Source organism: Miniopterus schreibersii (assembly GCF_964146895.1).
Source record: "Miniopterus schreibersii genome assembly, chromosome: 15".
In the NCBI taxonomy this organism is placed as follows: Eukaryota; Metazoa; Chordata; class Mammalia; order Chiroptera; family Miniopteridae; genus Miniopterus; species Miniopterus schreibersii.
Window position 1 is genome coordinate 13519420 of NC_138115.1, and position 16458 is coordinate 13535877.

Here is a 16458-nt window from a genome sequence, read left to right on the forward strand (position 1 = left end):
CACTCTTCCACCTCCTATACTCTAATGTGCTTGAACTAAGCTATTACTCCATATAACATTTTTTTATAAGAACTTTTTTGAGATATAACTCACATACTATACAATTCACCAGTTTAACGTGCACAATTCAGAACTGTGCAGTAATCACCACGATCAATTTTATAACATTTTCATCATCCCCAAAAGAAAACCGTACCCACTTAGCAGTCACTCCCTGTATTAGTCAGGATTCTTCAGAGAAATAGAAGATGTGGATATAAACAGAGAGAAAGACAGAGGGAAAGACAGAGAGACAAAGACGGAGAGACAAAGACAGAGAGATTTTAAGGAATTGGATGGCATGACTGTGGGGACTGTCAAATATGAAATCTGCAGGACAGGCCAGCAGGCTAGAGACACAGAGAAGAGTTGCTAATGTAGTCTTGAGTATGATGGCTGTCTGAAGGCAGAATTCCTTCTTCAGGGGAACCTCAGTCTTTTCTCTTAAGGCCTTCAAATAACTGGATGAGGCTCACCACATTCTGAAGAGTAATCTGCTTTACTTAAAATTTACTGACTTAAATATTAATCACATTTAAAAATATCTTCACAGCAACAGCTAGACTGGTATTTGGCCAAAACCAGAATACCATGGCCTACCCAAGTTGACATATAAAACTAACCATTACTCCCTGTTACTCTCAGTCCTTGGTAACCACTAATCCACTTTCTGACTCTATTGATTTGCCTATCCCACACATTTCATATAAACAAAAGTATACCATATGTGGCCTTATATGTCTGGCCTCTTTCACTTAGCATAGTACTTTCAAGGTTCATCCATGTTGTAGCATGTAACTTTTTTTATTGCCGGATAATATTCCATTACATGGTATATCACATTTTACTTATCCATTCATCAGTTGATGGACCTTTTTTTTTTTTTTTTTTTTTTTTTTTACTATTGTGAATAAAACTGGTATGAACATTCATACAAGTTTTTGTGTGGACATGTTTTGATTTCTCTCTTCAGTTTATTAATAGCTAGGAGAATTTTTGTGTTATATGGGGACTCTATAACATTCCTTTTTACTCTTTTTGAGCAAACTTTTTGAAAAATTCAAAACTACAAATTTTGTTTAATCTAGAAGCATAACTACCATACATATATTTATAACATACAACATGATCTTATTGCCTATCCCTGAATTTTTGAAAATGGAAGGAAACTTGTAACTAACATCTAATAACATAGTTAAGTATTGCTATAGTTAAACAGTTAAAAAGAAAAAAAAATAGTCACTTTTTCTAAATTAGATTTACTTATGTGGAGATATATATTCCATTTAAAACATAAACCCCATACGTAATAAACTTAAAATTACCCAATGAAAGAAAAAAGTACTTTTTTTAGTATATTATAGTATCTGAACAGTGATACTCCAATTTACAGGGTGAGGCAAAAGTACATTTACTGTTGTGAATATGCAGAAGTTTATTCTTGTATTACTATTTACTTTTTGTATTATTTTCTGTTCAAACAACTGTAAGCCTACTTTTGCCCTATTCCGTATTTATATGTAAAGAGTTACATTATAAAATATTAAGTGATGAATAAATACTTTTTGAGGAACTGATCTTCAACTAAAACTAAACTGATTTACTACCAAAATATCTAAGAGTTAACAGACAATATTTTATTTCAATGCAATTTTTTCTTTTGATTTATTGTTAACTAACAGATTGGTGATGATATTAATGACTAAGAGCTTGGGTAGCATGCAATAGACAGGTCAGGAGTGTGCATTCTTCAATCAGATGGTTCAAATCCTGACTCTACCACTATCTGTGTCTCATTTATAAACTGAAGTTAATAATACTACCTACTTCAAAAGTTTGCTGTGAGGATGAGGATTAATTGAGATAACTTTTAGCACACCATCTAGTACATGCTCAGTAAATGATGGCTGTTAATTTTATAACAATCCGGATGCTGGTCAGAATTTAGAGCATATTAACACATTTCAGAATAGATTACCAGAATTCACTTGATATTATCAGCTAAAAAGCACATTTTAAATTATGATCTAACAACTTATGAAAAAAAGTAAGAACAACAAAAAACTATGTTTCTTTACCTACATATCCAAGTAGGTAAATGCACAGAAAAAGTTCTGAAAATCACATACCAAACAAATAACAACCATTACTTCTGGAGGAAAGGAAGAGGATGGGAGGCACCTATGTGATACTTCCCTATTGCTTGAATTTTTATGAGAATGTATCCCTGTTATTAATATAAGTAAAAAATAAGAAAAGAAATAATAGCTTGAAAGTTCATAGGGAAAATTCATTTCTGCTTGGCTCAACTAGAAAGTCAGTAGTTATAAATGTAGATAAAACTGTAAGCCTGAAAGTACTGATAAAACCTTATATAAATAAATAAGAAAATAAAGTTGATGTCTTTAAATTAAAATCTAACCCAAATTGTATATTTAACAAAGGATACAAATTACTTTTTTAATTTACACCTATCAGCTATTCTCTTAAAAAGATAAAAAATTTACATAACGAACAAGTTTTTCCAAAGCTGTTTCATTCATTTACATGAACACCCAAATCCAAATCAGTTGCCTGAACGCAAGTCTAAGAAAAAATGTATTTATTGCTAGTAGTAGTAGTAGAGACATGTTTTAAAAATGCTAGTTAACTCAGAGAAATAATTAACACAGGTTCTCTCAGTCTCTGAAAGTCTGTCATCATATGACAAGCATTTTAGTTATGGACCCCAAAAATAATAGCTTAGATTGCCTTTCAAGAAAGCAAAAGACAGATTTTCATTACAGTAATTGTTCAGTCCATAATGAGATAGTTCAGAATAAATGTCTAGCAGTTGGCTTTTATTTCAGGAAAAATCTAGATTCTGGTTCCAACTCCCATAGTGCCTAATAGGTGACCTTGTAGAAATAACCTCTAAACATCAAACTCTTTTTGGATAAAAGGGAGCCAGTCTATAGCAGCTCTAGCTACCTAAGAGCATTATACAAATCAAGTGAAATAGGAAAGCACTCTGAATATTATAAAATCCTTAAAAGTATTATTTTGCATGAAAATAGAGCCATTTGTAATAGCTCGAAATCAGTTATCACCAACCACAGATTATCTATGATTGCAAAACACTTAGCAAACTGTCTTGCACACTGCAGGTTCTCAGTAACTGTTTATACAAAAGACTACTTATTGGTAATTGAGTCCACGATCTTAAATTAAGAACTAACTCGAATGACCTTCCGCCCTTTGACTCTCCTCAGGGTTTGCACAAATACATACTGCTCCACTGTTCACATTTCACTCATTCAAACATTTCTGTAGTGCCTATTCCCTTGTTCTCAAAGCTCACACCTGGCAGGGCAACAGTACATATTTGCATCATAGTTATTTTGTTGTCTGTATCCCAGAATGAAATTATATACAAAGTTCTATGGGAGTATAGAAGACCCAATCAATTCTTCAGTAAATGGGAGTCAGGAAAGGTTTCACATTGGAAGTGGGCCTTAAGGGATGAAGGGAAAGATCATTCTGGAAGACAAGACAAAACAGCAAAAAGGGGATTTGTTCTAGGAACAGTCAGCACTGTTACATAGCTACTATACAGAGTTTGGGGCAAAAGAAAAAGAGAGTAATAGAAGATGGAACTGAAAAAGAGGAAATGAGAGTCAGATTTTTATGGAGTTCATATTATTGTCCTAAAAATTAATGAGGCAACAACCCCAAAAAATTGCATTAATCCTTACCCGAGGACATGCTGCAAGAGAGAAAGAGAGATAAACATTGATCAGCTGCCTTCTAGATGTGCCCCAACCAGGTATTGAACTCACAACCCAGGTATATGTCCTGACTGCGAATCAAACCTGCGACCCTTTGGTGCACAGGACAATGTTCAACCAACTGAGCCACACCGGACGGGCTCAAACAAAATTTTTTAAAATCATATTTTATTCTTCTGTAGAAGTTCACATAGTTTCAGGTGTACACACCAGTGATTAGACATTATATATAACTTACTAAGTGATTGTTCTAATATATCTCGTACCCATCTGACACCATACACAGTTGTTAGAATATTACTGACTATATTCCCTATGACTGTTGTGTGACAACCAATTTGTACTTCTTAATCCTTTCCCCTTTTTCACCCATCTCCCCAAACCCTCTCCCATCTGGCAACTGTCAAAATGTCCTCTGTATCTTTGAGTCTGTTTCTGTATGCTTCTTTGTTTTTGTTTTTTAGATATGTATTTATTGCCATTTTATTGTTCATATTTTTTTATCTTTCTTTTTTCTTCTTCTTAAAGAAGACCCTTTAACAATTCATGTAATACTGGTTTGGTGGTGATGAACTCCTTCAGCTTTTCCTTATTCAGGCAGTTCTTTACATGCCCTTTGATTCTAAATAACTTTACTGGGTAGAGTAATCTTGGTTGTAGGTCCTTGCTTTTCATTACTTTGAATATTTCTTGCCACTCCCTTCTGGCCTGGAAAGTTTGTTGAGAAAGCAGCCAACAGTCTTATGGGAGCTCCTTTATAGGTAACAAACTGCTTTTCTCGTGCTACTTCTAAACTTCTCTCTTTTTCTTTTAGCCTTTTGCATTTTTTTAAAAAAATATATCTTTATTCATTTCAGAGAGAGGAAAGGAGAGGGAGAGAGAGAGAAACATCAATGATGAGAGAGTCATTGATTGAGCCCATAACCCGGGCATGTGCCCTGACCGGGAATCAAACCCCGATCACCTGGATTCCAGGTCGACACTCAACTGCTAAGCCACGCCCGGCCAGGCAGCCTTTTGCATTTTAATTATAATGTGTCTTGGTGTGGGCCTCTTTTGGGTTGATCTCATTTGGGGCTGCGCTTCCTTGGCTTTGTATGTTTATTTCCTTCACCAGGTTAGGGAAGTTTTCTGTCATTATTTTTTCAAATAAGCTTTGATTGTTTTGCTCTCTCTCCTCTCCTTCCGGCACCCCCATGATTCCAGTATCAGTACACTTGAAGTTGTCTCAGAGGCTCCTTACACTGTCTTCAATTTTTTGGATTATTTTTCCTATTTGCTATTCTGACTGGGTGTTTGTGGCTTCCTTATATTCCAAATTGCTGTTCTGATTCTCAGCTTCATCAACTCTACTGTTGATTCCCCGTAAATTATTTCAGTTAGTGTATCCCCTTCATGTCTTTCCTTTTTTGTTGTTGTTGTTAATCCTCACCTAAGGATATATTTTCCATTAATTTTTAGAGCGAGTGGAAGGGAGGGAGAGAGGCAGAGAGGGAAAGAGAGGAAGAGAGGGGAAGGGAGAGAGAGAGGAAGGGGGGGAGGGAGAAACAATGATGTGAGAGACACATCGACTGACTGCCTCCCACACGTGCCCCGGCTGGGGCCAGGGATTAAACCTGCAACCCAGGTACATGCCCTTGACTGGTAATCGAACCTGCAACACTTCAGTGTACAGGTCAATGCTCTAACCACTGAGCAACACCAGCCAGGGCTCTATCCTTCATTTCTGACTGATTCTTCTTTATGGTTTCCATGTCCTTTACCTGTTGCAGTTTTCACTAAATGTATTGCACATCCTCCTTACCAGTGCTTTAAACTTTGCCTCTAGCAGATTCCTTGTCTCCATTTTGTTTAGTTCCATTTTCTGGAGTTTTGTCCCATTCTTTCATTTGGGACACGTTTCCCTGTCTCCTCATTTTGGCAGCCTCCCAGGGTGTGTTTCTATGTATTAGGTAGAGCTGCTACATCTCCCGGGCTTGGTAGAGTGGCCTAATGTAGTAGGTGTCCTGTAGGGTTGAGTGGCACAGCCTCCCCGATCACCCAAGTTGGGCACTCTAGGCATGCCCTCACCATATGAACTGTGTACACCCTCCTGTTGTAGTTGAGCTTTGATTGCTGTTGGCACATCAATGGGAGGGATTTACCCCAGGCTGATCAGCTGCAAGAACTGGCTGTGACCGCCATGGAGGATCAGCTGTGCAGTAATCAACCCCACAGAACAGAATTCATTTCAGTAGGGTTCTGGTGCCTGCTGAGTCCGCCCCTGAGTGTATTGCTTGTGGAGGTGGTTGGGTGGTGCTTCACTGTGGTCTGAAGCTCTGGAGCCTCCTGGGAGATGTAGGCCAAGGTCAGCCTCCACCTGTGTTCTGCCTGGGGTCCTCCCAGCATGAGCTACAAAGCAATCTACAGATGGCTGCTCCTTGTGCTGTGCTTGGAGGTGCCCAGGAGAGGCTAAGCTGAGAACTAAGGCTGGCTGCTGCTATGCCCAAGCCTGGGGCCACTTAACGAGAGGTATGGGGCACCAAGGACAGGTGCTGCTTTTTGGAAAGATTTTAGGACAGTCTGAGGCATAAGCTAACATGGGTCATTTGTATGAAAAAGCCACTGGAAACAGTTTAAGTGGGCTTGGCATCTCAGACAATCACCAGAGTGGGGCAAACAGTAATACCAAGGTTGATGGAGACTGAGACATGGTGCGTTCCCACTCGTGGAGAAAGGGCTCAGCAAAGGAACAATGGCCTCCTACAGCATTTCTGTCTGCCTCTCTAGCCCTTGCCTTGATGCCAAACAATTCAGTTCCTCCCCTGATGTCTCTGGTGCCTTTTGAGTTGCTACCTCAGTGCTGGAGCTCAAAAAAAGTGAGTCCAAGTAAGTCTATGCACAGGCCCTTTAAGACTCAGGAACCCTCTGCCTCACTCAATCACAATTCCCACTAGTTTTTACAGCCAGAAGTTGTGGGGACTTCTATTCCTGGCACTGGAACCCTGGGCTGGGAAGCCTGGTGTGGTCCTGGGACCCCTTACTCTCAGGTGGGTCTCCACAGCCAAGATATCCCTCCCAATTTTTATCTCCCACATGTGGGTGTGGGACCAGCCCTTTCTGCATCTCAGCTCCTCCTATCAGTCTCAATGTGGCTACTTCTATATATCCTTAGTTGTAGGACTTCCATTCAGCTAGATTTCAGGTGTTCTGAATGATGGCTTTTCTGTAGTTTAGTTGTAATTCTGATGTGGTTATGGAAGGATGCAAGTACGGCATTTACCTATGCCACCATCTTGACCACCTATGCCACCATCTTGACCGGAAGCCCTCAACAACTAAGAATTCTGAGCGGTGGTTTGAACTGTTAATTTACTTGTAGTGGCAGTGACAGAAGCATGGGCAGGAAAGAGTCCTTACAACATTTCCAATGCTAACAAATGCCACCATTTTTCTTGATTCAAGTAACTGACATACATTAAGAAACAATCTCACAATCTTTTCACTTAAAGCTCTAAATGACAGAAACTCTCCTCTCTATTTATCAAAGAGAATAAATACTAAGCTCTAACATAAATACCACTTGAGAAAACCAAGTAGGAGCCTAGGAAGGTAAAGAACAAACTTAACCTAAGGAGTAAAGTCAAATAACTAAGTAGGAAAAAATGTTTTTAAGTGTACATACAGTCCATATTATTTACAACTTGGAATAATACATAAAATATTTCATTAATTTTTTTACTACTGTGAAAAGTAACACAGAAGGAAACAAATATGTACTTTGGATATAAAACGTGGCCTCCTAAACATGTTTACATTAATATGCCTTAAATATAACATGTGTCAAATATGTGACTTTCTCAAAAAAGCAACACCTCTTAATGACCTTTTTACTTATGTCAAAAAAAAATTTTTAGGTATCAATAAATGTATGATGTGCCATTGTCCCAAAAGCTAAGGCCAGATTCTTTACTGTCACATTTAGATAAGGGGAGGAAGAAGGAAGAAACCATCTTGGTTGTAAAAATCTGGAGATTCCCTTTGCAATGACTTTCTTGCAGTGTCCTTGGAACCTGCCATATCATTCCTGTTTCTATGCCTTTGCTTGAGCAATTCTTCCTACCCAAAATTCCTTTCCTTGACTAACTCTATCTATTCTGCCCTATTTAAAAAGTGCTAGTGTCTAGCTCAAATTGCATCTCATCCATGAAACCATCCCATCCATGAAAACTTCCCTAAAATCTCCAATCCATACAGAACCTCTCTCTTTGCTGAAGTCCTAATGGATAAGTTAATACACTTGTCTTTTCTCACTTTCTGGCATTTAATTATTTTTATTCCTATTGTGAATCTGGTCTATATCCTTACAAAATGATATCATATCTAAACTGTTACAAAGCTATAGAATAAGCAGAGTAGTTAAGAGGTTGCATTCTAGACCCCAGAATCAAGAGTCAGAATACCTCAGTTCAAATCCCAGCTCTATCATTTATTAGCTATGTGAACTTGGGGAAGTAAACCTAATCTAATTTTCCTGTGCCTTAATTTCCTCATAGATTAATATGGGAAAAATAAACATCTATCTTGAACAGCTATTTAACAATTAAATAAATAAACATTTAAAGCATTTAGAACAGGGCATGGTACATAGTGCACCGCAAGTGTTAGTTAAGCAGTTACATATTTTTCCTTGCTCCAGACCTCTCTACATATTGTTTTATCACTCTTAAATGGTGCTTCTGGTATGTCAGTACTCTGCACAGAACTCTCCCTAGCTTTCCATACATGTGGGTCCATATCCTTAGTTTGGTAATCAAGGCACTCTACAACTTGGCACTACACTATCTACTCAGCTTCAGTTACCCAACATCTACTTTATACAAAATAAAAGGAAACAGACATATAAGGCAGAGACCCTCTCCTCCAGGGTTTGACAACTAATTACAAAAACAAGGCACAAACATAAAACCATTACACAGAATGGGTGTTCACCATAGCTGCTCTCCAAAAGAACTCTACCATCCAATAAAATCAGTTTCCGCAGTGTTTGCAAGATGCCAAACTCATTCAAAATTCTCTCTTTTTGTCTGTTTTATTCCACTCTCATCCCCTCGAAACACACAAAAACAACCCAGGAAGTACTTTTTCTTAATTTGTATCTACTCATCCCTTGTTTTAAAGTCTAATACAAACACTATCACTCTCTTACCATTTAAACTTACATAACACTATCTTCTCTCAATAACTGTTCTCAAGTTGTATAGTCACTCTCTGTAAAATAAAAGCTCCTAAAAAGAAGAAATAACAATTTCTTGCCAGTTTTTGCCATTTCCTTCCCCCTCACCATGTCCTCCACTAAAACAGATCATGCCAGAACAGGTGCTCAAAAGTATGTGTTGAATTTAAGCAAAAAAGTGAAACTGGAAGTAAACAACTAATACTACTACAGTAAGACTGGAAATAGACTGCACACTGTTTGGACCACTGTGTTACCACCTGTCCACAAAGCCTCAAATCAGATGGGGCCATCCAAATCAGAAAGAGGTAGTCCACTCACTATCCTTTCTATGTAACCACCATATGGATAGGTTTGTTTTTCAGTGGTACCTTGAGTCAATACAAGGATTAACAACCATTCTATTATCTACCATCTAACTTGAAAAGTTTGACCTTCAAAAAGGATGATACAACTGGGCCAGCATCTAAGCAGAGCAATATCCAACTGCTATATCCCTGAGTAGATGATTTGGGAAAGCTTGTTAAAGTCCACTTTGTGGCAAATCTGTCACCCTTCAACATACAAGTTTTAAGTACCATAACACATTCCATGAACTTAGCATTAAAAAGTGTCACCTAACCCAGGCGTCATGGCTCAGCTGTTGAGCATCGACCTATGATCCAGGAGATCGAGGTTCGATTCCCAGTCAGGACACATGCCCGGGTTGTGGATTCGATCCCCTGTAGGGGGTGTCCAATCAGTGACTCTCTCATCATTGATGTTTCTATCTTTCTCTCTCCCTCTTCCTTCCTCTCTCTGAAATCAATAAAGATATATTTTAAAAATATTAAAATTAAAATAAAAAATTAGAAGTGTCACCTACATTTCCATGTGCCCACATTTTGCAAATCTTCTATAATAAACATGTATTACTTGAATAATCAGAAAGTTTCAAATGTTTAGTATTTCTTCCAGATTTTAATGGGCTTCCCATAATGGCCCATACAGAACACAACAACCACAATTAAAATTAAACCAAAAAGAGCCCTGGCCAGTGTGTCTCAGTGGTTAGAGCATCGGCCTGAGCACCAAAGGGTAATGGGTTTGATTTCCGGTCAAGGGCATGTATCTGAGTTGAAGGTTGGATCCCTGGCCCTGGTTGGGACACATGTGGGAGGCAACCACCAATTGATGTATCTTTCACATCGAAGTTTCTCTTTCTCTTTCTCCCCCCCCTTCTACTCTCTCTAAAAATCAATGGAAAAAATATCCTCAAGTGAGGACTAACAATAAATAAACAAAAGGGCATATTAGCCCAACTTCCTACCTCCCAGGTAAAGTACCAATTTGGACAAAGTTCTCAACTTCATATGTTTCAATTTAAAAAATTACTTCTACAGCCCTGGGGAGCTCAGTTGGTTAGAGCATCGCCCTGCTACTCCAAAGTTGTGAGCCTGATCCCTGGTCAGGGCACATACAAGAAGCAAGCAATGGATGCACAAATAAGTGGTACAACAAACTGATGTTCCTCTCTCTCTCTAAAATCAATCAATAATTTTTTTTTTAAATTACTTCTACATATGCCATCACATGAAAGAAAAAAATTTCTTATTACCTTCCTAAGACTCCACAGCATTAAAACAAATTGCAAAGAGCTGCCTAGACAGTTCCTCTTCTCCCACCCCCACTCTAAACACCCTCCTCCCTAAGTACTGAGCCCTTAATAATGCCCAGGAAAGGGTGCTAAGTGATTTACATGATTATCCCAACCCTCAAAACAGAAGCAGGTTCCATTATTCTCCTCAGAAGAGAAAACTGAGGCTTAGAGATGTTTGGGGGGAAAAACTTGCCTGAGGAGATGCTTATAGAAGGAGGGATTCTTGTACTGTACAAAAGAATTTGCTGGGAATGGCCCAGGGACTTTTTTTTTTTTTTAATACATCTTTATTGATTTCAGAGAGAAGAAGAGAGAGAGAGAAAGTTGAAACATCAATGATGAGAGAGTTGCCATTGATTGGCTGCCTCCTACACGCCCCAACTGGGTATCAAGCCCACAACCCAGGCATGTGCCCTGACCGGGAATCGAACCTCAATCTCCTGGATCACAGGTCGATGATGCTCAACCGCTGAGCCACGTCTGGCCGGGCAGCCCAGGGACTTTTGATATGAGACAATTATAGCAGAAATCCTCAAACTGGAACTTTCACACAGAAAACAATAAATGATATTTGGTCAAACTGTGGGTTTTCTTTGGAACTGTGTACCTCACAATATCTGGCACACAAAAGATGCTCAATAAAAACCAGTCTGTTTGAATTTAAATTTTAAATAGTTAATTCCTAAAATAATTTGATCACATGGCAAAATCTGACAGGTTATTTGTTTTACCTAGATTAGATGGTACAATAGCCAATAATTGTATCTACACCTAAAGTAATATTCTCAGGGTTTAGTTAATAAAGCATAAATAAAAAGGAAAAATGGCAGAAATTAGTTGTGTATCCCTTAAAGATAAGTTTTTCTAATAATAAATAAGTTTAAAATTTTAACATATCACAATTTATACAATAAACACTCACTATTGACCTATTCTTAGTCATCTCAAAATAATCTATTGTGGGGGTTTTTAGTATAGCCACCAAAAAGCACTATTCATATAATCACTGTTTTTCAAATAAGTAAAAGAAAAAAAATCTGAGTCTCCTTTGAGTATTGAGTCAAAGTAAAGAATGTGCATTTTCAGAGTTTGTACTTTAAGCAAAACCTGTAATCTGATTAAGTTGCACTGTAACTGTTGCCCAGGGACATAAAAAGACAAAAATCTAAAAGCTGGCTGAGTTAAGGTACTAGCAGTTAATTGATGTTTGAATCTGACTGATGGAAAGATAAGTTCTATGAGTATTCACTTTAAATTATTATGGATAATCTATGAAATCTTTCAGGAACCCAAACTTTAGTTTCTAAGGAGGAAAAAAGTGTCTGTTCCACAGGTAAATGAGCATCTGGTGTTATACAGAAAAATTAACATACTTTTCAGTTCTCATCCTACACACAGATTAGGATAAAGGTATTATGCACACACACAGCACTTGGGCAATTTTTTCCTTCTTTTTTGAAAAATGATTTATAGAGTAATTCCTTAATTCAGTAGCAACAAAGTATTACTTTCTTCCTTCTGAAGCTCAGGTTTCTTTTATTTCAAAACACTACTCTTGAAGACTTAAATTTTTCCTTTGAAAAACACTTAATGATTTAACTCAAAAAGAGGGAGCAAAAGTCAGGAGGTGAAACCTGAGATATTATTAGTCTTACATAACTGGCTCTAAGTTGGAATTGATTCTGTAGCTCAACTAAACCCTGAGGTTTAAGCACAAAGATGAGCTCTTTAGTATATTCTTCACAAACATAAAGAGTTTTAAAAATTGAAAGGGTCTTTATTTTTTTCCTTGCATTCTTAAAATATAAGCACTCACATGTATATATAGTATTAGGGTGCCAACATAAAAATGATCAAATGGTCACACTTAAAGAGCACTAAATTCATTCTATTGCATCTAGGTAATGCAATAATTGATAGAACTGAATATAATTTCTGAAAATAATTTCCTAACACTGATTTTTAAATATCACCTTTGTAAGTATGCATAAAGTATTTTAACAAGTGCTGCAGGCAACATCCAAACATGACTTCCAAAAACAACAGGTATATGTTCATGCAAATTGCAAACAAAACTCTGAAAATGCAGTTAGTTGTTCATGCCTAATTAAACTGGTTTTGATCATTGCAAATTACTCCTTCGAGGGTATATATGTATCAAATCTTTCAAAATCTAACTTTACACAAACTACTGCCTTTACTAGACAGGCCCTGCTCTGAACTCAACTAAAAGATAGGTGTTAACTACATCTCACCACGGAGTCACGTAAGCCCCAGTGTAATAATGGCCACGGATTCCCTGCATTGCTTTGGGAACTGCTGCTTGCTTAATCAAGCTCTGAACTGCAAATTCGCCTTTCTAAAAACACTGAAAACAAGAAGGCAAGTTTCACTATCTAGTTTTCCGAAACGAACTAAGGTTTGGGATTTCACTGGGAATGACCACGTTATCAAGATGCCATCGCCCTCCCAAGGTATTTAATTACAATACCTTCTCTGTTTTCCATTCAAACACCTCAATTAAATTTCCACTAGAGCCAGACACACAAAAGTTGATTCCGTGGTCTTGCTGAAAGTCTCCTGTGGGTGCAAACCCTGGGATCCCGCATGCATTATGCAGAAGAGCATAGGGAAACAAAAATGATTGTTAAAACAATGTGGTGACATTACCTTGCCTGTCTTGTGATCAAACCAGACCAGAGCATGGTTCCTTGACAGCACTTTGCAATCAAAGGTAGCATTATTCTGCGCGGGTCGACAGCGGGCCACGGAGCGGCCAATTTTAATGGGTTCGTCCAGGTAGACATGACGCTCCTGAAACGGGTGCGAGTTCGGGCGGCAAGTGAAGATGGCCAAGGCTGACGGCATCGAGGACAGACTGGGGGTGTCTCTCCTACCAAAGGACAAAGAGGAGTTCCACCGGATCTGCACTATCCCTCACAAGCCTATACCCCTATCCTCCCCAAAATTCTGTATTAAAACAAACTGCGCATTGTCTAAGCATAACCAGTGAACATCAACAATTCTTCACTTGAGTGGGAAGACAAGCCAGCGCAAGCCCCATCACCTCCTTTAAAATCCAGGAGCGCCCTGATTACAAAAAGTCCCCAACTGGCAGCTTTCAGTCCATCTTCTTTCTTGGGAAGAAAAGGCTCAAACATCGGACAGCTTCAGCCAAGTAAACTCCTGGAAGACAGTTTGGGGACTGGAGGTATCCAAGCAGATGAGTCACGCACCAATTCTTGTGTTTTGTTTGGGATCGAGGCCGTTTTTCCCCCTCGGTGGCGGAAATGTTGCAGCACTGCAGCATGAAGGAAGGGTCGGTTTGATGAGGCCAGCAAGGTCTTTTCGGGGCGAAGGGAGGTGTGGCCCAACACCTCTGGGCAGCCACCACCCGTCCTGGAGGGCCTCGGAAGTGGAAGGGCGAGAGGGGTCCGAGGGGGTCTAGACCGCCAGCGGGACAGTCTGCATTGCCCCGATGCGCGGAGGCCGCCGGGAGGTGGCACGGGATCCCCGGACCGCACCAGCCGAGGCGGCGGTGGCTGGGCTCCTTGGCACGAGCAGCAGGGACCCACGGGGGCGCGGGCAGCGGCCGAGGGGGGACTCCCGGGCACCTGGCGGGCGTCCCCGTGACCAGGGCGGGGATGGGGACCGAGCTAGGCACGACCCCGGGGAGGCTCGGGGTTCTCCGCCCGCAGGAAGTTGGTCCCTGGACGCCTGGGCTCCGGGCTCCTGGTCAGCACACCGGCCGCCTCTTCTCAGGGTCGCCCCCGCGAGGGTCGCATCTCAGGGACAGCAGCCGCAGCTCCCGGCGGACGAGGAGGTGGGGGAGGGAGGCTGGCCCGGCGGTGGGGGAGAGGCCTGGAGGCCCCGGGCTGAGTCCGCCGCAGCCTCCACCGCTCGGGGCGGGTGGGACACGCTCAGGCTGCGCCAGGCGAGGCAGGAAACTTTCCGACCTGGTAGGGAAACACCAAAACAAACGGCCGTCAAGCGCCGGTGCCCGCCCGCCTCAGCTCTCGCCCCCCTCAACCTGCCCCCCGCCCGCCCTCACGATTGGCCACAAACTCGGCCGACCTCTCCGCGGACGGGCTGCGAAGATCCGAAGCCCGGGCGCCACGACAGGTCCAGCTTCCCCCGCCGCCGCCGCCACCTCAGCTTACCTTGCCAGCGCCGGCCGCCATAGTGACTCTGACTGAAACCTACCGGGTGCACCGCCACGGGAACGCGCACCCTTCAAGGGCCCTCCTACCCCTCTCCCGCGCCGTAGTCGGGGGACGTCACGTGGTCGACGCCGTGGAAGCCATGATGGTCAGGGGCAGGAGAGAGGGCAAGCTAATTTTTAACTAACCTTGGGACACCATCTTAGTTAAGGGCCGGAAGCGTCAAGTCAGAAGACAAACTCCTACGACCATGTTGGTTAAGGGCAAGAAAGAATTTGGCCCATGGAAGGTTTTATAAACAAAACGTGCCAACTTCCTACTTTACCATCTTGGTTGGAAGGAACCAACTGTCACTAATTTTATTCACTATAGTTCTCGTTGAAAATTCTACAAGCAAAGAGAGCAGACCGAGCCAGAGGAGAGGTTATTAATAGCCATCTTCTCAGTGGGCTGTACAGTTTCCCTACAGCTGCCTTGGGTGTAAGCATCCAAATTCCCACAGGTCCCAGAATCCGTGCATGTAAGATGACGGGGTCCATTCTCTCCCTGCTAAAGCCTTGGCTGTGTGTGGGGCCTGGGGAAAAGCTCTTTCTTAGCCTCGCATTTCCTTTCGAAAGGTTGGTCTTCTCAGTGGACCTAGCACGTCCCCCAGGGCTCCCATGCAGATTCTACCCCAGAAAGTGTGACTTAAGTCTAAAAACATGTTGCTTCTAGAGAGAGGTTGAATAATTTCCAATATGAAAAAAGGAAGCCAGCCGGTATTACTGGAGCATGAGGTGTGGTGGTCAAGGACAGGTGCTCAGAAGTGTGGTTTCAATTGCTGAAGGATTTGGAGTTAACCCAATGAATTTCAGAACTTTTCCATCTTTCTCCTAGAAGGTCAAAGTAGAGTAGTGAAAATCAAGGTTTCAGAATCCAATATTGCATCACCATTTACCAGCGCTATAAATGGTAAGTTTATAGAACGCCTCACAGAGTCTTGTTAGGGTTATATAAGATCATGCAAGACAAAATGCCGACCACGATGTCTTAAAAATAGTAGATATTCAGAGAATGTTAGTTTTTATCATTATTACTAATAATAAGAATTTTCCCAGCCTTCCAGATATAGTAAGGATCAAATTGTATTATCCCTAATTTTTATATATAGAAACTTGTTAATAAATGTGGAAACAAAAGTGTCTTTTTATGTTCAGTTCTACAATACCTCTTAAAATTAATGTTAAACAAACAGAATAGGCATTTTTTCTGTAAGAAAATTTGGGATTGCTATAACCTCGAAGGGTAAAGAATCCCACCAAGCTATGCAGGGTGCTGCAAATGCTAAAATGACACTGAAGACTTTCTTCACCAACTGGTACTTGGCAAGCACAGAAAAGGCTTAAATTAAGAAATCTCATACATGAGATGTTTAGAATTCTAAGCCACGTGTGTGTTCCTCTCTATGATTCTGTACCCATACAATATTTTAATCAAATAGAAAATGTATCATGTTTTGAGAAATTTGGAATGGTAGTATTTCCCAATGTTTTAGCTTTATCTCCCTTTTTTATTTTTTACCTTTTTAATAGTCAAATAACTATTACTACTGCTATAAACCATGCTACTTTGCAATGTTAGAAAAACAAACAGAGAATT

General features: G+C 40.4%; 1 protein-coding gene across 21 annotated transcripts in view; it reads right to left on the reverse strand.

Moving 5' to 3' along the window:
• SLMAP (sarcolemma associated protein) overlaps positions 1-14920 on the reverse strand; it is a 128670-nt gene extending 113750 nt beyond the window's left edge. For 20 of the 21 annotated variants that reach the window (XM_081159864.1, XM_081159866.1, XM_081159878.1 and 17 more), the window contains exons 1-2: positions 14821-14920; positions 13331-14616 (exon numbers count right to left, since the gene is read on the reverse strand). In XM_081159864.1, the coding sequence (XP_081015990.1) occupies positions 13331-13528 (198 nt within the window). In that variant the 5' untranslated portion in view covers positions 13529-14616; positions 14821-14920. Of the gene's footprint in view, positions 1-13330; positions 14617-14734 lie in introns of all 21 variants that reach the window. The other variant, XM_081159872.1, reaches the window with a different exon arrangement.
• Positions 14921-16458: the final 1538 nt, after the last annotated feature.